This window comes from Balaenoptera physalus (assembly GCF_965194825.1).
Source record: "Balaenoptera physalus genome assembly, chromosome: 9".
In the NCBI taxonomy this organism is placed as follows: domain Eukaryota; kingdom Metazoa; phylum Chordata; class Mammalia; order Artiodactyla; family Balaenopteridae; genus Balaenoptera; species Balaenoptera physalus.
Window position 1 is genome coordinate 93,121,163 of NC_138888.1, and position 21,323 is coordinate 93,142,485.

The 21,323-nt window shown below is 40.9% G+C and overlaps 1 protein-coding gene across 3 annotated transcripts in view; it reads right to left on the reverse strand.

Moving 5' to 3' along the window:
• The window catches only part of BCKDHB (branched chain keto acid dehydrogenase E1 subunit beta), a 233,057-nt gene that overhangs the window by 203,388 nt on the left and 8,346 nt on the right, over nucleotides 1-21,323 (reverse strand). For all 3 annotated transcript variants that reach the window (XR_014267183.1, XM_082474246.1, XM_082474245.1), the window contains exons 2-3: nucleotides 16,564-16,641; nucleotides 15,055-15,123 (exon numbers count right to left, since the gene is read on the reverse strand). Coding sequence is in view for 2 of the 3 variants with exons in the window: in XM_082474246.1 (XP_082330372.1) it covers nucleotides 15,055-15,123; nucleotides 16,564-16,641 (147 nt within the window). In the remaining variant the exon portion in view is untranslated. The remainder of the gene's footprint in view (nucleotides 1-15,054; nucleotides 15,124-16,563; nucleotides 16,642-21,323) is intronic.

The following is a 21,323-nucleotide window of genomic DNA, read 5'->3' on the forward strand; positions in this document are numbered from 1 at the left end:
AGGATGAGTTTCACTTGAAATAAACTGGATTAATATTTTTTAAATGGCAGATCCATTTTTAAACAAAAGGTCAGGGGAAAGCCAGAAAGTATCACAATGTGTGACACGATGAAGCCTTTAGTTGGGTCCAAACCAGATGGCCAGCTAAAATAAGCAATGGTACAGAGTACAATCCAATGTTTCAGAATTAAAGAAATCTATATTCTATACACTCTTACAGGATAATCATACCTTCTCAAAGCTTTAGTCATCTAATCTATTTCTTACTGCACTTTTCCATGAAAATTGCTTTTATTTTTTTAGGTCACAAGTCACCAATGGCCTTCTAGTTGCATACCCAATGGAAACTTTGCAGTCAATATTTTAATATTTAACCCCTGACAATTGCTCTAAATCCTTTACTCTCCCTCTGCCTCCAACTGCAGAGAATCACAAGTCCTATCAAGTGTCCCTGATTAATTCTTCACTGACCCCTTCCTGACTCCATCTTTCCTCCACTGCCACGGTTTAGACTCTCATTACCTCTCAGATAGATGCAGTGGTTCTCAAACTGTGGTCCTCGGACCAACAGCAGCAGTATCTGGAAACTCACTAGAAGTAAAATTGCTTGGGTCCCACCTGAGAACTACTGAATCAGAAACTCTGGGGATAGCACCTGGTAACCTGGGATGGGGCGAGCCTTCCAGGTGACTCTGATGTGTACTAAAATTTAAGAACCTCTGTAATCAACAATCATCCCACTCCTGGTCTCCCTGCCTTTAGTCTCCCAGCTCCCCAAGGCTGTGGCCACAGTTAGGTCCTAAATGACCAATTTGATTACGTCATTAACCAGCTTCTACAACAGGATTCAAAATATGTGAACCCTTTTTAAACAAAAAATAGACTTCAAAGGTTAACTTGAATTTGCATTCTAATGTTAGTTGAATTTGTATACACGTGGCAGTTTTATAAAACTAGCAATATCCCTTCTACTTCTCAAGCATAGATATTAGAATAATTTCTTTCACAGAGAACACAAAACCAGTACATTCAACAACATTAATTTGAAATCAAATTTTCCTGAAGCTTTATCGCAATGTCAGCTTTCTTCACGGGAAGATGAGGTCTCAGGCCTGGTTCTTCAAGCTTCTGGAACCTTGAAGAAGTGACTTAACCTCTCTGGGCCTCAGTGTCTACATCTGCAAAACGGGATAATAGCAGAACGAATTTCACAGAATTGTGAGGACTAAGTGAACTAATATATATAAAGTTCCTAGAACAGGGTTGGGCACGTAGAAAACACGGTTAAGAGTCTGTAGCTACTGTTATCACCATCATCATTACTAATAATATTAAACTTACGGAGCAAATACCTGTATGTATAGGCATAGTACTGACCACAGGTTATTCCCCAATATTCATTCTCTCTTTCTTCTACAGTAACAGAACCCCGGAGTTTTAGCCAAGCACATAGCCACACACCTTAAAGACTACATTTCCCGGCCTCCCTACATCTAGCTGGTCAACACCTACCCTCTCCATGGAGCATTAACCTCCAGGATTCTGCCAGGTGGTGAAGGGATGCTGGAGATCTGAGGTCTTCTTTAAAAGACTTTCAACCAATTCTCCTTATTCTGGAGCACCACCTCCCTTCACTCCTATTCCCAGAGGTGCTGGTGTTGCCAATTCCCAAGCCTTTGCGTAACTCTGTGATGTAAGCGAGGGTGGTTCTTAGCTGCCCCGCTGCCCGTTCCAGATTCTGTTTTTCCAAGTTTATTACACCCTTGACTTTCCAGCTTCCAACATTTTGTTCATGTTGTCGTCTCCAGTCCCATTCTCCCCATCCTTACGGATTTCGGCCTTTACGAAAGAAGATCCTTAGACGTTTTAGTGGGAGTTCGAAAGGAAACAAATATCGCTATCTGCGTCCAATTGTCTCTTTTTCCAGAGGTCTCGGCCACCATTTTCCAACAAAATTCTCAGCACACAGTTTCATTCACCCTGTCATTTACATTCTGGACTAAATAGAAGAAAGTTGCTGGGCATGTCTTCCATCATTTCACATTTTTATTTCACTCTTAAACTGTTATTTTACTCCCCATGGGATGATGCTTTGGTCTACCAAGTGTACTGGATGTTCTCAAAGGCAGGAACTATATGTTAAAATTTTTACTATCTTCTAGAACAGTAGTTCTCAAACTTGACTGTGCGTGTGAATCACCTGGGGACCTTCGAAAACTCCAACACCCTGGCCACATCCCCAGACCAGTAACTCAGAATCTCTGGGGTGAAACGGAAGCATCAGTATTGTAACCTACAGGCACAGCTGAGTAGCAGTGCTGGGCAGTGAATAGTGTTGTTGTCTGGAGACCTATGTCAGACACTTACCCCACATACGTACACACACAACCGAAAGGCACCAGCCCTCCTAACATGGCGTCTCCAACAAACTCTGGGGCCTAATGCGTTGGTCTCTGAACCCAGGAAAATAACCTGACTAGTCTGAGGAAATACTAAAGAAGTGCCTCAGCCTAAGACAAAGTTGGGGGATGTTTTTTCTACTTGTCGGATGACACATTAATATTAACCATCTGCTTCCTGTGCCCATTAGTCAATGTGGCAATGGTAACAGTCAGTGCCAACCTTTCTCCATTGAGTGTAATTCAGCCCATTGCTGCCTTCATTTTTCATTACTTGCGAACGGCTGGCCTAGTAATCATATCACACGCTTGAACTGACCCAGGGCTATTTTGAGTGGCAACCTTCCATTTCTGCACAAATCATAAAACTGACCCAAAGAAACTGATGAAGTTGCCAGGCAACAGAGGCTCCAGAATACCTATATAGGAGGAGCATAGGAGAAGCATTCTAGTTAGAGACTAAAGGCAGATGACTTGTCTTGATCTTTCACGTTCATAGCTAGCCCATCATTTTTACTCAGATTGTATGTACGCATGAGGTGGTTGGGAGAATTGGTAAAGATTAAAGTTGCCTCAGGCACCCCTGATACCACCATGTTAGCAAAGTCAGGAACCACAGATCCATGTCACTGCACCATCAACAGAACCTCTTCATCTCCTTCCTTTGGCTGTTCTCCAGAGGCTGGACACCAGTTCACTTATGGCTACACACACAGAGGAGAAGACAGGCAAGGCAATACAGTTACTAACTGCTAAATAAAGCCTCCACCAGAAGGACCCACAAGAGGAAAAAAGAAAATACACCAAAGCCTAACAACTGGGCCTGATCCCTTAGCGGTCCTGCAGAAATTAGGGAGGAAAGGGTCCTGCTGTTGAACAAAGACCTCCCAACGTGAGTCCACAAAGAGACACAAATCATACCAGAAGGGTACCTGCAGCAATAAAACTGGGCAAGGAAATCCTGGTATGTTAGACTCTTCTCCCACTGAAAGCCATGTACCTATCTACAGCTCTTCCAAAGAACCATGTCTATTCTCTGATCCTATAATTCCCTGGACCACAGAGATTTTTCTGAGAGAAAAGGAAGTGGGGTGGAAATAAGTGACAGCAGTAGCACTCCATGGCCACCAGGAAATTTAAACCAGGAAAGATTTTTCAGTAACTTGGCTATTGCTCCCTTAGTAAAATGAATCACCTAAGGATCGCCCAGCCTGGGAACATTGGGAACAAACTGTACTGAAATTTTGCTTTACCGAAATCCTTAAGTATAATGGGACCTAAGCTGAGTGGTGAGCTGCCTTCTGCCTGCAGAAAGAAATAGCAGGAACTAGGTAAGAAGGAGAATAAAGGTAATTTGGCAAGAACTGAGTGAGTGCAACGCTTCATTGAGACTATTTGGCTCAAATTCTGCTTCTAAGTATCTGAGAGAAATCAGGAGAGACTGGGTAGGTTAGAGGTTCCTGGTTCCCCACCTGAGTCACTATCAACAGACTGTGGGATGAAGGAAGCCATTTAAAAGAACACAACTAGTGCAATAATTGGATGCCACGATATCTAACTTTTTCCTCTTTTTGTATAATGGTTAAATACTGCGAGTAGAGTTGTAACCTTGATATATATGTACAGAATAATTAAAAGCTAGAAGGTCCCTGGGCAGAAACTCTGTAGAATATTTAACAAAGGAAAAGTTGCCTTCTTCAGGCAAATGACTCAGCTGGACTTAGGAATTTGTTCAGAATGCTGCAGAACTTTTTAATGTCTATCGGTGTTTAATTCAGATTTGAATTGATATAATGGGTTTATGTCAGTTTATATGTTCCTTTCTCCATCTGATTAATGAACTAACACGTTCCTAAAGTGATAGAAAAGGTTCCTTTTGAGTTTTGAGGAACCTTCCCTTTTTAAAGAACAAAATGCTCAAGTTCAGCGTCTACAGGATCTTGATTAATTAAGAATGTAATACTGTGTTTGTGTGTGTTCCCTTTTGGCTTAGAAACAAGTTTCTTTGTTTCTGCTGGACTCCAAGCTGGCAGCAACCAGAAGAGGAAAAAGACGAGGATTAAAAGGAGCAGCCTGCCCAGAAACAGAGATAAGGAGAAATCTCTTATTACCAACTTTGCTTAAGTGTCCAGAAGCCAAAACTACAGAAAAAGAATCTTTTGGCTAATTTTAAGGCTGGCCCCATGCCACCACTTCTGGCTGGTGGCCAGAGGCCCTCGGGGGGAGAGAGCTGACAGGATGCCCCTGGAGAAGGTCAGGCATTTCCTTGCTGAAGCTGCCTTTGGGTGTAGCTGCTCAGTCGGAAACCAAAAACTTTTTGTCCAACAGGTTTCCCAAGTGAATCCTTAGCGCATGACACTCACCAACATTTACCTAACTGATCCCCCATCCCCTCTGCCAATCTAAGCAGCTGAGAACTCTCCACTCAATGGGAGCGGAAAACAACGCACTGGGCTCCCACTTCTCTGGCTTGACATAGAAGGCCTCGCTCCACAAGGATCTCGCATACGACGATGAATGCGGTCCTCCACGCGGGGCTGTTTTTACTGGCTACTCCCAACTTGACTAGAAAATCATTGTTCCTCGTGAATTTAATTATTCTGTGACTTTATAACTGCATGGAAGGTGCTGGCCAGTGGAATTCCAAGTTAGAATTGAAGCACAGACTGCCTAGCTATGTAATAACCTACACATTTAGCCTCAAACCTCCTGAGACAGGTTAAGCGACAACAATAGCTCGATATCCAAGCCTGTCAAAGTTAAGCTGCCATAGAGCTGCCGTGCCACCAGCCATGCCACTTTTAGAAGAAAGAGCAGTTCTTTCTCAGTTGTAATTTAATGGGTTTGTGATCTGTTTCCTTAAGATAAACAAAAGAGAGTGGGAGAATCCAGGGATTCCCAGATACTGAGCAATCTGAACGGCCCATGTAAAAATGGTTATACTGGTCCCCTTCTGCCCCTGATCATTTCTGGGATCTAAAAAGTAAAGCCTTATAATTCAAAAATTAGACTTGAGCAACAATTCTGAACCCATGAAAAGTAAAGTTAAAAAAAAAAATCGCTTGCTTCAATGTGTAAATATTAGAAAGTGAGCTGTCCCAACGAAAACAATTAAAAATGTCCAGTGCATCCAAATCCAGGAAAAACGAAATGCTGAAGAAAAAAGTTTGTGTTTTTCCCTCTGTTAAAAGTACCGGTCTAGAAGAGGATTTTTTTATGACCCAGCACCAGATTTAGGAAGCTAACATAGAGACAACATCCCTAATATCAAATGGACAGATGAGATATGTCATACTTGACAGTGAAAATATAAAATAAGAGACCTTTTACTCTCTCTTAATCTATGTTGTTCTTGATACAGTTTCATTTTTCAAATTCTTAATTATGAAGTTCAAAAAGATACATGAATCAATTTTATACTTTCTGACAAGAATGATCTATATTCCCATTTCTCCTGGTCTACTTTAGCCCAAGCCCATCTCCTAAGCCCCTGTTGGTGCTCACATCTGATCATTTTAAAAGCCTGCCATTGCCAAATAAGGCTGAGAAAAGCTGGCTTAAGGGCATTACACTCTGATGCTTAAAATGTCAAAGAGAACACCTGTTGGCAGCTGTAACATTTATTATTTAATCAACTAAGAAAAAAAAGAAGTCAAAGCACCAGCTGCCACCTCAGAACAACTTAATGCACTAATCAAAAAACTTGTTCACAAGAGCCACAAAAAGAATTGTTAAAAACTTTTTAATATGGATTATCGATGACTAGCTGCCTCTTACCTCATGAATAATCAAAAACCCTGAGCTTTGTTTATTAAAATTCCTTATACATTCCTTATATTTCTCATGTTTTTATATCAATGAGTTGCTCATTTATAAATAAGAAGGAAAAACAATGTAGTACCAAAAGCTCAGAATTGGCTTCTGGGTCTGGCTCACCTACTTGCCGCTGGGCAACTTGATAACATCTAACCTCTCAGAATTTCAGTTTCTACGTTATGTGGAGAAGAACTAGATCAAGGTTTCTCAGCCTCAGAGCTATTGACATTTGGGGTCAGATCATTCTTTGTTTGGAGGGCTGCCCTCTGTACCAAAGGATAATTATCAGCATCTCTGACCTCTACCCACTGCGTACCAGTGGCAACCCCCTGTTGTGACAACCAAAAATGGCTCTAGACATGGCCAAATGCCCCCGGAAGAGCAAAACCACCCCCAGTTGAGAATTGCTGGACTAGATATATACTCAATTTCTCTCCAGCCCTGATACCCTACAAAATAAATACCTTACTCTCTTAAATGTTATTTGTTAAGCCACTGGTCAACATGCCTACTGTGAGGATACTCAGTTTGATTTTTAAAGAAATTGAAATACAGTGACTGTCTGTACCAATTTAATTTTAGCAGATTCTAAAACCGTTTTTTTTTTTTGCAATGAAAATTCACAAAAGGACGTTAAAGCAATTATATAAGGGAAACTAATATAAAGTATATGCCAATAATATCTTCATCCCATTTTTGAGGGTAACTCCTTCAACTGGATGAAAAGAAAGGCATTTTAACGTGTTCTTTAACTAGTTTTCCCACATGTGTACTTTCAGTAAACAAAGGGGCCTTATAATAACAGGAGCAATTTAAAGTGACTGACTTTCAAGAAGAAAGAAAAACACAGCTACTCTCAAGCCTTTTAAAATATTTTTTAAGCATATTAGAAAAAAAGTTTACACCATCTTATGAATTCCTGTTTTTACTCCAAATTCATGGAAGAGTTAGGTATCTTACAATCTATATCTGGTATTCAATTTGCCCTGAAGTCATAAATGTATATACTTCCATAGGGGAAATAAACCTATTCCTGAAGAACTATCATTAGTTTACCAAGTTTTTTGTTTATTTTTTTCACTAAAATTAGTTTCAACTGCCCAGAGGCCAAATCCCATCTCACAGGTTACCATTATTCAGTGGAACCTGACACGAAATACAAGAGTATGATTATTACTCAAGTAACCCTTTCTTTGTTGGAGGAACATATAATGCAAGGTCACTTTTTCTGTTGAAGATGTTGATTTCCTAATTCTGCTGAAAGGATAAGACTTGTCAAAAGATTTTGCCTTCAGCCTCCACATTTAAAACTTATCATACTGGAAAAAGGATTTCTTAACAGAAATTAAGAAACACACTACTATATATTAAAATAGATAGCCAATAAGGATCTACTGTATAGCACAGGGAACTCTACTCAATATTCTGTAATAACCTATATGGGAAAAGAATCTGAAAAACAATGAATATATGTATATGCGTAACTGAATCACTGTACACCTGAAACTAACACAACATTGTAAATCAACTATACTCCAATAAAATTGAAAAGAAAAGAGAGAGAGAGAAAATTAAGTGCCTAATGTAGCCCACGGTTCTAAGATGACATAACAATTGTTATATTCATAAAACCTCTAGATGTAAAGGAAATCAAAGCATAAAGCAAATGTGTTCCTCTTTTTAAAAAAGATAAAAGCATAAAGAATACCTAAACGTGTACTTTCACTTTACTGATGAGGATACTGGGGCCCAAAGTCAACTCCCAAATATTGGCAGATTACAGACAAAATCTCGCCTTCTCCACATGCCTGTCCTAGTTTTCCTTCCTGAATTCAGTGTCTTAAAGTATCTGGTTTTACAATTTCTCTGATGTTTACATAAGAAAACAAGTAAGTGGTTATATTCGTTTTCCCAAGCTGCTACGACAGGCCACAGTCGTGGTGGACAGGAATGAAGAGAGTAATGGAAAAACATCAAATCCCATGAAAAGGCAGACGTTTAGGCCTGTAGATTAATTCAGCAAGTCCTCTGCTGTTCCTTTTCTCACCTGAGTCTCTTCCAATAAGTGGAACAAAATACAGCCTTGGGGACCACAGCCCAGCCACGTTCACTGCAGTACAGGATAGTGTTAAATAAAAATGTGCCCTGAACCTGACACACCAAAGTCTTATTTGAATAAAACATACACAAACACTCTCTCATACAGAGAATGACAATAATGAGGGCAGATTTTGTACATGACGTGCAGACTCCGTCTCAGTGACTTACATAAATGAAAGGATGTGTGGAATTCAACATAAAATCACACCCTACCCTAAAAATCAACTGCCTTTAATGGCCCTCTCCCATCCCCTGCTTCCCTAGAACTACCCCCAGTCCCAACCACTGCTCCCCTAAAAAGGTTAAAAATGCCATGTGTTTATGAGGTTACGCTCTTCTACTTTCAATTTCCCAGCACGCTCTTTATTTTGTTCTGTCAAAGGACAAGGAAGGAGAAACGCAGCTCAGTGATGCTAAACTCACACTCATCTGTGTAACCTGGGGTACAAAAGAGCGCTACCTCTCTTCTTTTTTTAATAGCATTGTCCCTAATGAGTCAGTTCCTTCTTTTTAATATTAAGTAGTAGTCGGCGTCACAATATTATGTCAGTAACCTGCAATCCTTCAAGTTCTCCCTTCTGGTGGAATTTAAAACCCTTCTCTGCAGATCCAGGGTACTGACACAAGGCCAACGGAGACAGTCTCATTTCAAAGTGTAGGCTGCCACCTACTGGCTGAGCCCTTCTCAACATCCAGCTCTCCCCAGGAAGTGAATCAATCCCCCACAAGAGGGTTGCTTGCTATGTCATTCAATGCAATGTATTCAACTATATCAGCATAATCTTTTTCATTCTTTTCAATACAAAGTCTTTAAACAACAAGGATTTACTGTATAGCACAGGGAACTATACTGCATATCTTGTAATAAACTACAATGAAAAAGAATAAAAAAAAATAGATTTGTACATATAAATATGTACAACCGAACCATTGTGCTGTACACCTGAAACTAACACAATGTTGTAAATCAGCTATACTTCAAATCTTTTTTAAATTAAGTAAATACAAATTTTTTTAACTTCAAAAAGAGACTACCAAGCCAAGCATGCTCGTGTATAGCTTAAAATTCCCAGCCTATACTCAAAACAGCAGAGCATTATTTTTAAAAGCTGTGCTATTTCTTAAATATACAAAAAGTTCTGTTTGGGTAGATTTCCCTTCGCCATTTCCTTTGTTCTTCACTCCTGAAAACGGAAGCTCATTTCCTCTCAGAGAAAGTGGTGGTGATTTCATTGTTGGTATTGATCAACCTGGAATTATTCAAAATTTGAATTCATAGTCCTAAAGCTAGTGTAAAAATTCACAACAGCTGCTGACAATAAAGCTAAGAATTAATTAGCTGTTAATTAGCCCAACCCCTTGTCATGCAGACATAAATCTGTCAGCGCCTTGTATGAGCAGTGGACTTTTTCTAGTGAGAGCAAGTTCCTCCCTGTTTTAAGCTATTTTTAAAGAAAATCAGACCAACTAAAAATCACTAAAGGGAGATAAGGAAACCCCCTTTCAGAGGCAGCAGCCACTGTCTTGGTGACAGAGTGAGGGGTAAATACACTCAACAACATTCACTCAATAAGTACTGCCTGATGCTATATTAGGAGCTAGGAATGAACCCACGATTTAAATGTCTCTTTCCTCTGAGAAGTTGTCTGGTACAGAGATCTCGTGGGAAGACAATTACAACATAATCTGCAATATGTAAAAGATGAAAAATCTGGGCAGTGATAAAGTAGTGACTGAAGGTGAAATAGGAGTTTCCCAGGGAATCAGATGGGGAAGAGAGATCCAAATAGCACGTGCAAAGGAAGAGAGATGAAAAACACAAGGGCTTAGGGAAAACGTCCCATAATTCAATATTAATGAAGAATAAAGTGAATGAGGCCAGGTAGGTAGGGAGGGAGCAGATCTCAAAGTCTTTTGCATATTCTGCCAAGAAATGTGCATTTCAGCATGATCACACTGGCAACAGGCAGTGACTGAAGAGAGGGCGATTACTAAGAAAAGCAGTGAAACTGTCCGAGCAGGGATGATCAGGGATCCGAAGTGAAACTCCAGGGCAGTGAGAACGGAAAGGAGAGGCCATATTAAAGACAAACTCTACACAGGGAACTATACTCAATATTTTGTAATAACTTGTAAGGGAAAAGAATCTGAAAAGGAACATATATATATATATATATTATATATATAATATATATATATTATATATATATATATAATATATATAATATATAATATATATATATATAATATATATATATATGTCTGTGTAACTGAATCAGTTTGCTGTACACCTGAAACTAACACAACATTGTAAGTCAACTATACTTCAATAAAAAAATAAAATAAAAAATTTAAAAAAATAAATTTTTTAAAGTAACATTCTAGGGACTTCGCTGGTGGTGCAGTGGTTAAGAATCCGCCTGCCAATGCAGGGGACACGGGTTTGAGCCCTGGTCCGGGAAGATCCCACATGCCTCGGAGCAACTAAGCCCGTGCGCCACAACTACTGAACTTGCGCTCTAGAGCCCGCGAGCCACAACTACTGAGCCTGTGCACCTAGAGCCCGTGCTCTGCAACAAAGAGAAGCCACCACAATGAGAAGCCCGCGCACCACAACGAAGAGTAGCCCCCGCTCGCCGCAACTAGAGAAAGCCCGCACATAGCAATGAAGACCCAATGCAGCCAAATAATAAATAAATAAATAAATAAATTCATTTAAAAAAAATGTAAAAGTAACATTCTAAATTGAAAAAGACAAAAAGACAAACTCTGAAGATAAAATCGTAGGACCTGACTGGACACGGAGAATGAGAAAGAGAGAAGAGACTAGGACCTCCCCAGTTTCCGGCTTCAGTAACCAAGTGGATGGTGGTATATTCACCAACATAGGAAATGTAGTAGGAGGCGTGGATGTGCTGGGAGGACATAATAAATTCAGCTGAGTCTGAAAAGTTTGGAAACACTGAGTCTGAAAGGACTCGAATACCGAGGAGAAGACTGTGGAGGGGTGGGCGACTGAATCCAGAGATGAAGCTCAGGCCAGAGGTCTAGACCAGAGACAGAAATTCAGAAGTCGCTAGTGTGTGAGCACAGGTGACAGGAATGAAATGCCCTGGATGGGACCCTGGGCAAAAGCCAACAGAGGACCTGCCAGCTTTGTAAAGCACGTGGCATGCCACCACGCTGGCTCAGGCAGGGCAAAACAGTGAGGGCTAGAAACTGCTCAGCATAGATACAGATAAGACTAGTTACAAAAGTGTAATCTGGGACTTCCCTGGTGGCACAGTGGTTAAGAATCCGCCTGCCAATGCAGGGGACACGGGTTCGAGCCCTGCTCCGGGAAGATCCCACATGCTGTGCAGCAACTAAGCCCGTGACCACAACTACTGAGCTTGCGCTCTAGAGCCGGCGAGCCACAACTACTGAGCCCGCGTGCCACAACTACGGAAGCCCGCACACCTAGAGCCCGTGCTCCACAACAAGAGAAGCCACCGCAACGAGAAGCCCGTGCACCGCAACGAAGAATAGCCCCCACTCGCCGCAACTAGCGAAAGCCCGTGCGCAGCAACGAAGACCCAACGCAGACAAAATTAATTAATTAATTAATTAATTTTAAAAAACTGTAATCCGACTTTTGGTTTCCGGTCCCACTTGTAAGGAGCTTGGCAGTCGCCACTCCATCCTAACAAGTAAAAAGCTCAATAGACTAAGATCGACAACTCTTCTTGGATCCTTAGAGAGGTGAGGACCTAGGGCAAACCGCTGCCCCCAAGACTGGAGAGACGGATGCGTGAATACAGGGAACCTCAACTTTCCAGAGCTGGGGCAGGAAACCTGGGCTGTAATCGATGAATTGCTGGAGGTTCTGCGTGGACAAGTCTGAGAGTTAAAACCTCCGGGGACCAAGTCGCAGGGGCTCCCCACAGTTTTATGAGGCTTACCTCCAGGAGCTCAATCAGGTTTCCACAGTAAATGTCGGAGAAAATCCCCTCGTGCTTCCAGCGAGGGAAGTGAACAAGGAACCATTCTGAAATATGCCAGAGCGCTCCCTCCTTAAGTAAAAGTCATATAAAACTAGTTAACCAGAGCCCAACCTACTGGGTATCACCAGAACCTAACTGACCTGGGGGAAGGGAAATACCCAACTCCAGCTCACTCCAGCCTCCCTGTTCTACCTGAGGCAGGGAGAAAAAACTGAGAAATGTTTGTGAAGGTCACGGTCCAGGGGCACAGGCTCACTAAAGACAAACCTCATCATAGGATTAGAGAACACTTCCCCTCTCCCCACACCTCACCACCACACCCCGAAGGCCTATTTACAGCAGTTCCTTTTACCCAGTGCATCACGTCTGGCTATCAAGAAAAAAAATTACAAGGCACACCAAAAGGCAAAAGACACATTTGAAGAGACAGCGCAAGCATCATTCCCAGACGTGGCAGGGATGCTGGAATTATCAGACTGGGAATTTAAATGATTAATATGCTAAGGTCTCTAATGGATAAAGTAGACAGCATGCAAGAACAGATGGGCAATGTAAACAGAGATGAAAATTCTAAGAAAAAAACAAAAGCATAGTTCTATGTTTTAAATATTAGTTAATATATATAAATATATTCAAATATACTCAAATATGGTCTAGAAGTGTATACAATATCAAGATACATACAGTGGTTTTCTCTAGGTTATCTCTGGTAGTTTGGGCAGTTTTTATTTTCTTCTTTACGCTTTTCTACATCTTCCAAATTTTCTACGATGCATATGCATTTTGAAATAAAATGTATAAAGGTTTTTAATTTCTTTTTTTACAATCTAAAATCTCTAAGAGTCAGAATTAGCTGGAGAGAACTGAGATAGTTTGAGATAGCTGAGACTGGTCCAAGTATCTCAAACTCTAAAGAGCTGTTAAAATAGACAGCTAGGAGAAAGCAGAGGGACAGGACCCAGAAAAATGAAACTGCTGTAAAGGAAGGGAAAAGAACCACCTGAGAGTTCCTGCTAAGTGGGATGGGACACTTGATTTCCTGGATTCAACTATGGTTTCCTGGATGCAAGTAGAACCTCAGAGAAGAGTGGGACAAGAAGGAACAACAATTAGAAAAAAAAAAAATCTTAAGGCCCCTCACTCCTTACTGCACACAGGAGATTTACAGGGCAGCGGCAAAGGTAAGACAGTAGGCAGATGTCAACTCCACCCCAAACTTAACTGCTTTGATTTCCGCATTAGATAAAGCTGAGGAAAAAAAAGAAAGGTCAAAGCACCTCAAAGTCACCCGTAACAGTAAGGGGGTGAAACACATTCCTTACAGAGGAATATGCATTCTATGATGGTTTCAAGTCCGAGGCAAATGAAATGAGTGAAAGCAATAGGCAGAAATCGATCACATGCCAGGCAAAAGGCACAGACTGGCGGGGATAAAACCTGTGGAAGGATAATGTGATGGTTAATGACAGATGTCCACTTGGCAAGGTGATGGTGCCCGGCTGTCAGATCCCAGTCTAAGACACTGCTGTGATGGTATTTTTAGATGTGATCAACATTTACATCAGTAGACTTTAAGTCAAGCAGGTCATCCTTCTTAATGTGCATGGGCTTCATCCAGTCACTTGAAGGCCTTAGGAAAAAAGACTAAGGTTTCCCAAACAAGAAAACATTTGTCCTGAAGCCTGCCTGGTTTTCCAGTCTGCTGGCTTGCCCTACAGATTTCTGATTTGTGAGCCCCACAATGGTGTGAGCCAGTTCCTTAAAATATAAATCTCTCTTTCTCATCTGCTCTTTCACTTTCTCTCTCTCAATATAGATATAAGTATAGGTATAAATATAGATATAAGTATAAATATAGATACAGATACAGATATATAATACATATATACATATACACACACATATCTATACACACATAGATATATCCTAATGATTCGATTTCTCTGGAGAATCCTATCGCAGATAATAAAAGTTGAAATCTATTAACAGAGACCAATAGGGCAGAACCTTGAACTACAGGCAATGGGACTGAAATGGGCTAAGGTAGGGGGACTTCCCTGGCGGTCCAGTGGTTAAGACTCTGTGCTCCCACTGCAGAGGGCGTGGGTTCAATCCCTGGTCAAGGAACTAAGGTCCTCCATGCCCCACAGCGTGGCCAAAACAAAAAAGAGTAATCCATGTTCTTGGGGTTGGGGCTTTCCTGGTGGTCCAGTGGTTAAGAATCTGCCTTCCAATGCAGGGGGCGTGGGTTCGATCCCCGATCGGGTAACTAAGATTCCACATGCCGTGGGGCAACTAAGCCCATGGGCCGCAACTACTGAGCCCACGCCACAACTAGAGAGAACCCCGTGCACTGCAATGAAAGATCCCATGTGCCGCAACTAAGACCTGATGCAGCCAACTAAATTTAATTAATTAATTAATTTTAAAAAAACAAAAGAAATTGGCTAAGGTAGACAGCAATAAGAGGTCAAAGATTCCCAGAGCATGAAGGACGTGACAAACAATGCATTTAATGAAGACTATTTTGGAATCTATAATACGTATAATATGAACTAGATCAGAGGGAAGCTACAGTTAGAACACGCTTGGGGAAATCTAAGCCAAAGGAGTCTGTGGGTGGCCGTGGAAACGAAAGGAACCCATCCGTACAATAAGGATAACACAAACATTTTAACAGGCAAACTTTGTATTTTCAAGATCTTTAAGTAAAAGTTCTACAGGAATACCGTTCATATATAAAGATACTAACTTACCATACTTGTCTCGCAAGCCAACAGTACATCTAAAGACTCCACCAAAGGCAACATCTTCACCAAATATTACTGAAAAACAATGTTTAAAACAATTAGAAAACAGGAATGGACCACAGATCGAAATCAAGGTTTCCCAATTTCGACATTAGGGACACTTTGGAGTGGATAATTCTTTTGCCGTAGTGGCCTGTCCTACGACAGGCATTGTGCGTTGCAGACACAGGGCAGCACCCCGGGTCTCTATCCAGTGGATGACAGTGACCCCACACAGAGCTGTAACAGCCTAAAGTCTGTCTCCAGACATTGTTAACTGTAAGGGGAGGAGGGGGGATTAAAATCCCCAGTTGAGAAAGAAACACAGATCTGGAATCTCATCTTGTTTTACCCATGAAGGAAACGAGGCCAGAAAAGGAGTGAAGTAACTTAACAAGTCAGAAAGCAAGAGGCAGAACAGTGACTCACACCCCAGGCTCCCGAGTCCCTGAGCAGCGTTTTTGTTTTTGTTTTTGTTGTTGTTGTTGTTTTTGTTTTAAATACACGACATACAATGAGAGTCAGCAATCTGAAAAGCTGAAGAAACAGCATTTCAAGCTGAGAGAACAGTCACAGATAGGAAAGTGACAGATTGCGTGAAAGAGAAGGAGGCAAGTATGATGGATGTAAGGAGCGAGGCAAAGAATAGTCTAGGGGAAAACTGAGGGCCGCCTTGTAGTAAGGCAAAGAGAACCAAACAACGGGCGTTCACAAAGCTGAATTCTAGTCCCATTAAGGCACCTCATCGGCTTCGTGGACCTCAAGAAAATAACTCACCCTTCTCTACGGGGCTACTACATCAGTCATTCTCATTCAAAACAAAGGAAGGTCTAACCATCTACTAGTGCAGCTCTCACTTCCTCCTAAAAATTAACCTGTTTTTCACTTGACCTTAAAACCAGAGATTCCCAAGTGGAAACCCAAGGTACGCTAAATATACACATGAAGTCAAGTCAATCAAATGTAGAAAATACACAGTGGGACAACTGGCTTTATATCAATAATTTAGTAAGATAAAGTTACTTATAAAGTTAATTATAAATATTACAGTTATTTCCCAAAAAATCTTACAAGTTGAATGACAATGCATCCCAAAGGAAAGCACAGAATCAAACCTTCATTTTATAAATAGATAGCTGAACGAAGTGGTATTTTCCATTTTTTTCTACATGCTAGAGAAACAGCAGTACATATTCCAAAAACCCAGAAGGTATTAATGTAATATAAGGACCACACATACTATGGGAGAACGTTAACTTAATGATGCCAGATATACATGCGAACTAATTCATAATAAGAGGATAAAAAATGTGTTTAATATCATAATTTGATTATTTAGCCTTAAGCATTTGTTCAGGTCTTTTAAAAATTTCAAGTAGATATAATGTTACCCATTGAGCTCCAGACAAATATTTCTAGCAAACCTTCAATTCTGAATTAACACAACTACCACAGTCAAGCACAAAGGAAGTTTACCTGCAGTAGGATCTTTGGCCAATGAGTTATCTAAGGCACTTGTTACTGCCTGGAAGAGATTCATTTTCTGAGTTTGCCCTGTGAAAATTAAAAAAAAAAAAATTCATGCATTGTAACATATACAAAAAATAACCAGTTTCTTAACTGTTGACTAAAATTTAATTAAAGTCAAAGTAGATGGGACTTCCCTAGTGGCATGCTGGTTAAGAATCTGCCTGCCAGGGCTTCCCTGGTGGCGCAGTGGTTGAGAATCTGCCTGCTAATGCAGGGGACACGGGTTCGAGCCCTGGTCTGGGAAGATCCCACATGCCGCGGAGCAACTAGGCCCGTGTGCCACAACTACTGAGCCTGTGCGTCTGGAGCCTGTGCTCCGCAACAAGAGAGGCCGCGATAGTGAGAGGCCCGCGCACCGCGATGAACAGTGGCCCCCGCTTGCCACAACTAGAGAAAGCCCTCGCACAGAAACGAAGATCCAACACAGCCAAAAATAAATAAATAAATAAATTAATTAATTAATTTAAAAAAAAAAAAGAATCTGCCTGCCAATGCAGGGGACACGGGTTCGAGCCCTAGTCCAGGAAGGTCCCACATGCCGTGGAGCAACTAAGCCCGTGTGCCACAACTACTGAGCCTGCGCTCTAGAACCCTCGAGCCACAACTACTGAGACCATGTGCCACAATTACTGAAGCCCATGCGCTCTAGGACCCATGTGCCGCAACTACTGAGCCCGCATGCTGCAATTACTGAAGCCCATGCACCTAGAGCCCATGCTGCACAACAAGAGAAGCCACTTCAATGAGAAGCCCACGCACTGCAATGAAGAGTAGACCCCGCTCACTGCAACTAGAGAAAGCCCACAAGCAGCAACGAGACCCAATGTAGCCAAAAAAATTTAATTTAATTTAATTTAATTCAACAAAATAAATAAAATTTAAAAAAAATAAAGTCAAGGTAGAAGGAAAGGTATGGAATATATTACGCAAATTTACTGAATTATTTACAATGATGCAGGCTCTGTAGAGGATACAAAAGCAATACAAACTTTAAGACACTTGTTGAGGAGGCAAAATTTAAACATATTAAGCAATAATTTAAAAACGAGTATAAAAAAAGGAGGAAGGAACATAACAAAGTTGAACGAATGTGTGTAGACAATAAATAAAAGCTATGGAAAGTCAGAAAGGGAAGCAGCCAGAGTGGTAGTGGTCTGGGAAGACGCCTGGATGAATCTTAGGAACAAAAGCCATAACGAACACGCGTGACCAATGTCATGTGTTAAATGTGCCAATAAGAACAAATGGTCATGGGCCATAGAACAATGAGGAAGGCTAAAAAAACTTCAGTGCCCAGAACTGCTGGTGTATGGAGAATACTATAACCCCATGCCTAAACACACCAGCTTGGCCCTTCCTACTATCTTATTGCTCAAGCAGAATCTCTGTGAGCCAATCTCTATCTCCCTAAATGGGCTGTTGAGAGGATTAAATGGAACAATACATGTAAAGCACTTAGAACAGTACCTGACACAGTGAGCGCTGCATAAATATTAGCTATTAATTGTCAGACTCTGGTCTGTGAATGTGTCCTTCAGCTGGACCTTGGCATTATTCTGAACGGTATAAAGCTTTATTTGATAAAGTTCCAAATTTTGGAATTCAGAAATACCGTGATTTTAGGGCTGTGGTTTAAGCCTCGGTGCTGCCCAGCGCCCACGATCGTCCCAGAACTGCAGGGTCAGATCATCCACAAAAGCACTACTCAGAGCAGAAAAGGCTTCTGCCTGAATCTTCTCTGATACACAGGACCCGTCTTCATGTTACTGCCTGATCCACGCACCTTAACCCATAGCCATGCTGATATCAAATCCCTCCAACACCTGCTGCTTACCCTGACTACTGGCCCATCTAACCTCCGTGAACCCCAGTAGCCTGTGCGTCCCAAAAGCCAAGGTCTAATTCCCAGGGTGGGTCACAACCATGACTGCTGTTGCCTTCTACCCTGCAGCCAAGAGACACTGGTCCCCCATCGTTTTCCTGGAGGCCCATCCCTGGAGGGCCCTGGCTCCACAGCAGGCTGTGACCTAGGACACCTGCAACCTTCCATCTTCCCGGCCCTCTGATTCTCTGTCCAGCTCTGGGCTCCCACCTGTCTCTGATCCCTTCCACACTGTTTTAATACCCAGGCTACAGGTCTCGGCGATACCCAATCAGATCTGTCCTGCTGCCCTCTGAGCCCAGAATAAAGCCTGGTTCTACTCTTATTTCTGGTGCAGAGAATAGGAATTTATTCAAGAAATCATTGTCATATCACCATCACACCCCATGTCCATAATTACTTCATAATTTATTTGTCTTAAAGGCTAAGCCTGTATCATTTAATAGACACTTTCCTTAAATCCTTCTCCATTCTATAAAAACTCTGAGAAGTGTTGACTGTGCCCAGCATCAGACGATAATCGTTTAGGGTAAACTATTTTCCCAACCACCATGACATTCCCACTCCTTCACCTCTTTCATACATTTCCTAAAGTAAGATTTTTATCTATGAAAATCTAATGAGGATTTTCATAGCTAAGACTCTAGGGAGGATGAAACTGTCTAAACATCTAAACTGGTATTTATTTCAAGTCTGCTGACCATTTGTGACCATTTAAATTAATACTGAATGCCTCTAAGACATAGTATCACACTGCTGCTTGGCAAGTTTCCAGTAAGGAGAAAGCAAAGACTTTAATAATAAAAATCATACAGAGTGAATCTGAAAAGTATTGCTCGATAACCACAAAGAACTTGTTCATCTTGTATGAAAATAATTTACAAGTAAGGGTATCTAAAGGTTATATCTCCATGTGAACACATAATCTTTCCCTCCTGAATACTTTTTTTTTCAAATAAAGTCAGAATTTGGGGGTTTTGGATTAACTGCTATTCTACTAGATGCTTTTAAAAGCTTTAAGTGACAATTTTTAGTAGAACAACATCTACTTTTGATTCTTTTTTAATGTGCAGTATGATTTATGGATGGGTCAGGAAGAAATCACAAGTTATTCAGAGGCAACATCATTTAAATATGTATTTTCCTTAGAATTACTTATTTTCCTGGGGGTTACACCAAAAACTATTGATAAAGTATGCCTAAAGTTCCCTCATGATAAGATAAGCACACCTGGAGCATGTCTAACCAAAGCTGTGCCACTGGTAAGACCTTAAAAAGGAAAAAAGAAAAAGGTCTATGAACACCACTACAAAATTATTAAACCCAGTTGCCAAATCACACAAATACCAGTGTCAATAACAGGCTGCAAAATTTCAAAGCCAGACTGACGACTCTTCTTTTCCAAGATAAAAAGTTATAACAAAATAAACATAGATATACACAGCGTGCAACTTCCCAAGCCAAGGATGCAAGCTAAAGGGTACCCATTGGTAAAATGGGGTTTTATGGTTGGAACTGAGCTGCTTACTCAAAACTGTCCTAAGCAGAACACTGTGAAAAAACGGGTCATCATCTGGCCAACAGGCACATGAAAAGATGCTCAACTTCGCTAATTATTAGAGAAATACAAATCAAAACTACAAGGAGATACCACCTCACACCGGTCAGAATGGCCATCATTAAAAAGTCTACAAATAATAAATGCTGGAGACGGTGTGGAGAAAAGGGAATCCTCTTGCACTGTTGGTGGGAATGTAAATTGGTGCAGCCACTATGGAGAACAGTACGGCGGTTCCTTAAAAAACTAAAAATAGAACTACCACGTGATCCTACAATCCCACTCCTGGGCATACATCCAGAGAAAACTCTCATTCGAAAAGATACAGGCACCCCAATGTTCATAGCAGCTCTATTTACAATAGCCAAGACATGGAAGCAACCTGAATGCCCATCAACAGAGGAATGGATAAAGAAGATGTGGTACATACATAAAATGGAATAGTACTCAGCCATAAGAAAGAATGAAATAATGCCATTTTCAGCAACATGGATCGACCTAGAGATTATCATACTAAGTGAAGTCAGTCAGAAAGAGAAAGACAAATATCACATGTTGTCAGTTATATGTGGAATCTAAAATATGCTACAAATGAACTTATTTACAAAACGGAAATAGACTCACAAAGAAAACAAACTTATGGTTAGCAAAGTGGAGGGGGTGGATAAATTAGGAGTAGACAGCAGATACAAACTACTATATATAAAACAGATAAACAACAAGGTCCTACTGTATAGCATAGGGAACAATATTCAATATCCTGTAATAAACCATAATGGAAAAGAATAAATTTTTTTTTTAATTTTAAATAAAAAATTTTAAAAACCAGGTCATCATCATTGCTGCAAAGACAAAGTGGCACGTTGCTGGGATGTAAGGGACATCATAGAACATAAGGGGGCAGGGGTTCTTAACTGCCTTTGCTCAGAGCTATGTGCTCAGCCCTTACGACAGTATCTGACATGCAATAGGTGCTCAATAAATATTTGTTGAGTGAATAGCTGAACAAATAAACCTATGAGGCTGTTTCTTAAAAATTAAAAAACACACAAAGCAAATTGCTCATCAACCACTTAAAAACAAAGGAATGGGATAGGAAAAAAATCTACCAATGTCACAATTCAAAGACAAATTCCAGGCCAAGGGGAGTGGGGGAGAGGCAGTACTGCAGTACCAGTCTGATGAGCAGTACTCAGTTATTCTGAGTAACTATTCCATATGCAGCATGGGGTAGCACTGAAGAGAGGGAGAGGCCATCAGCAGAGC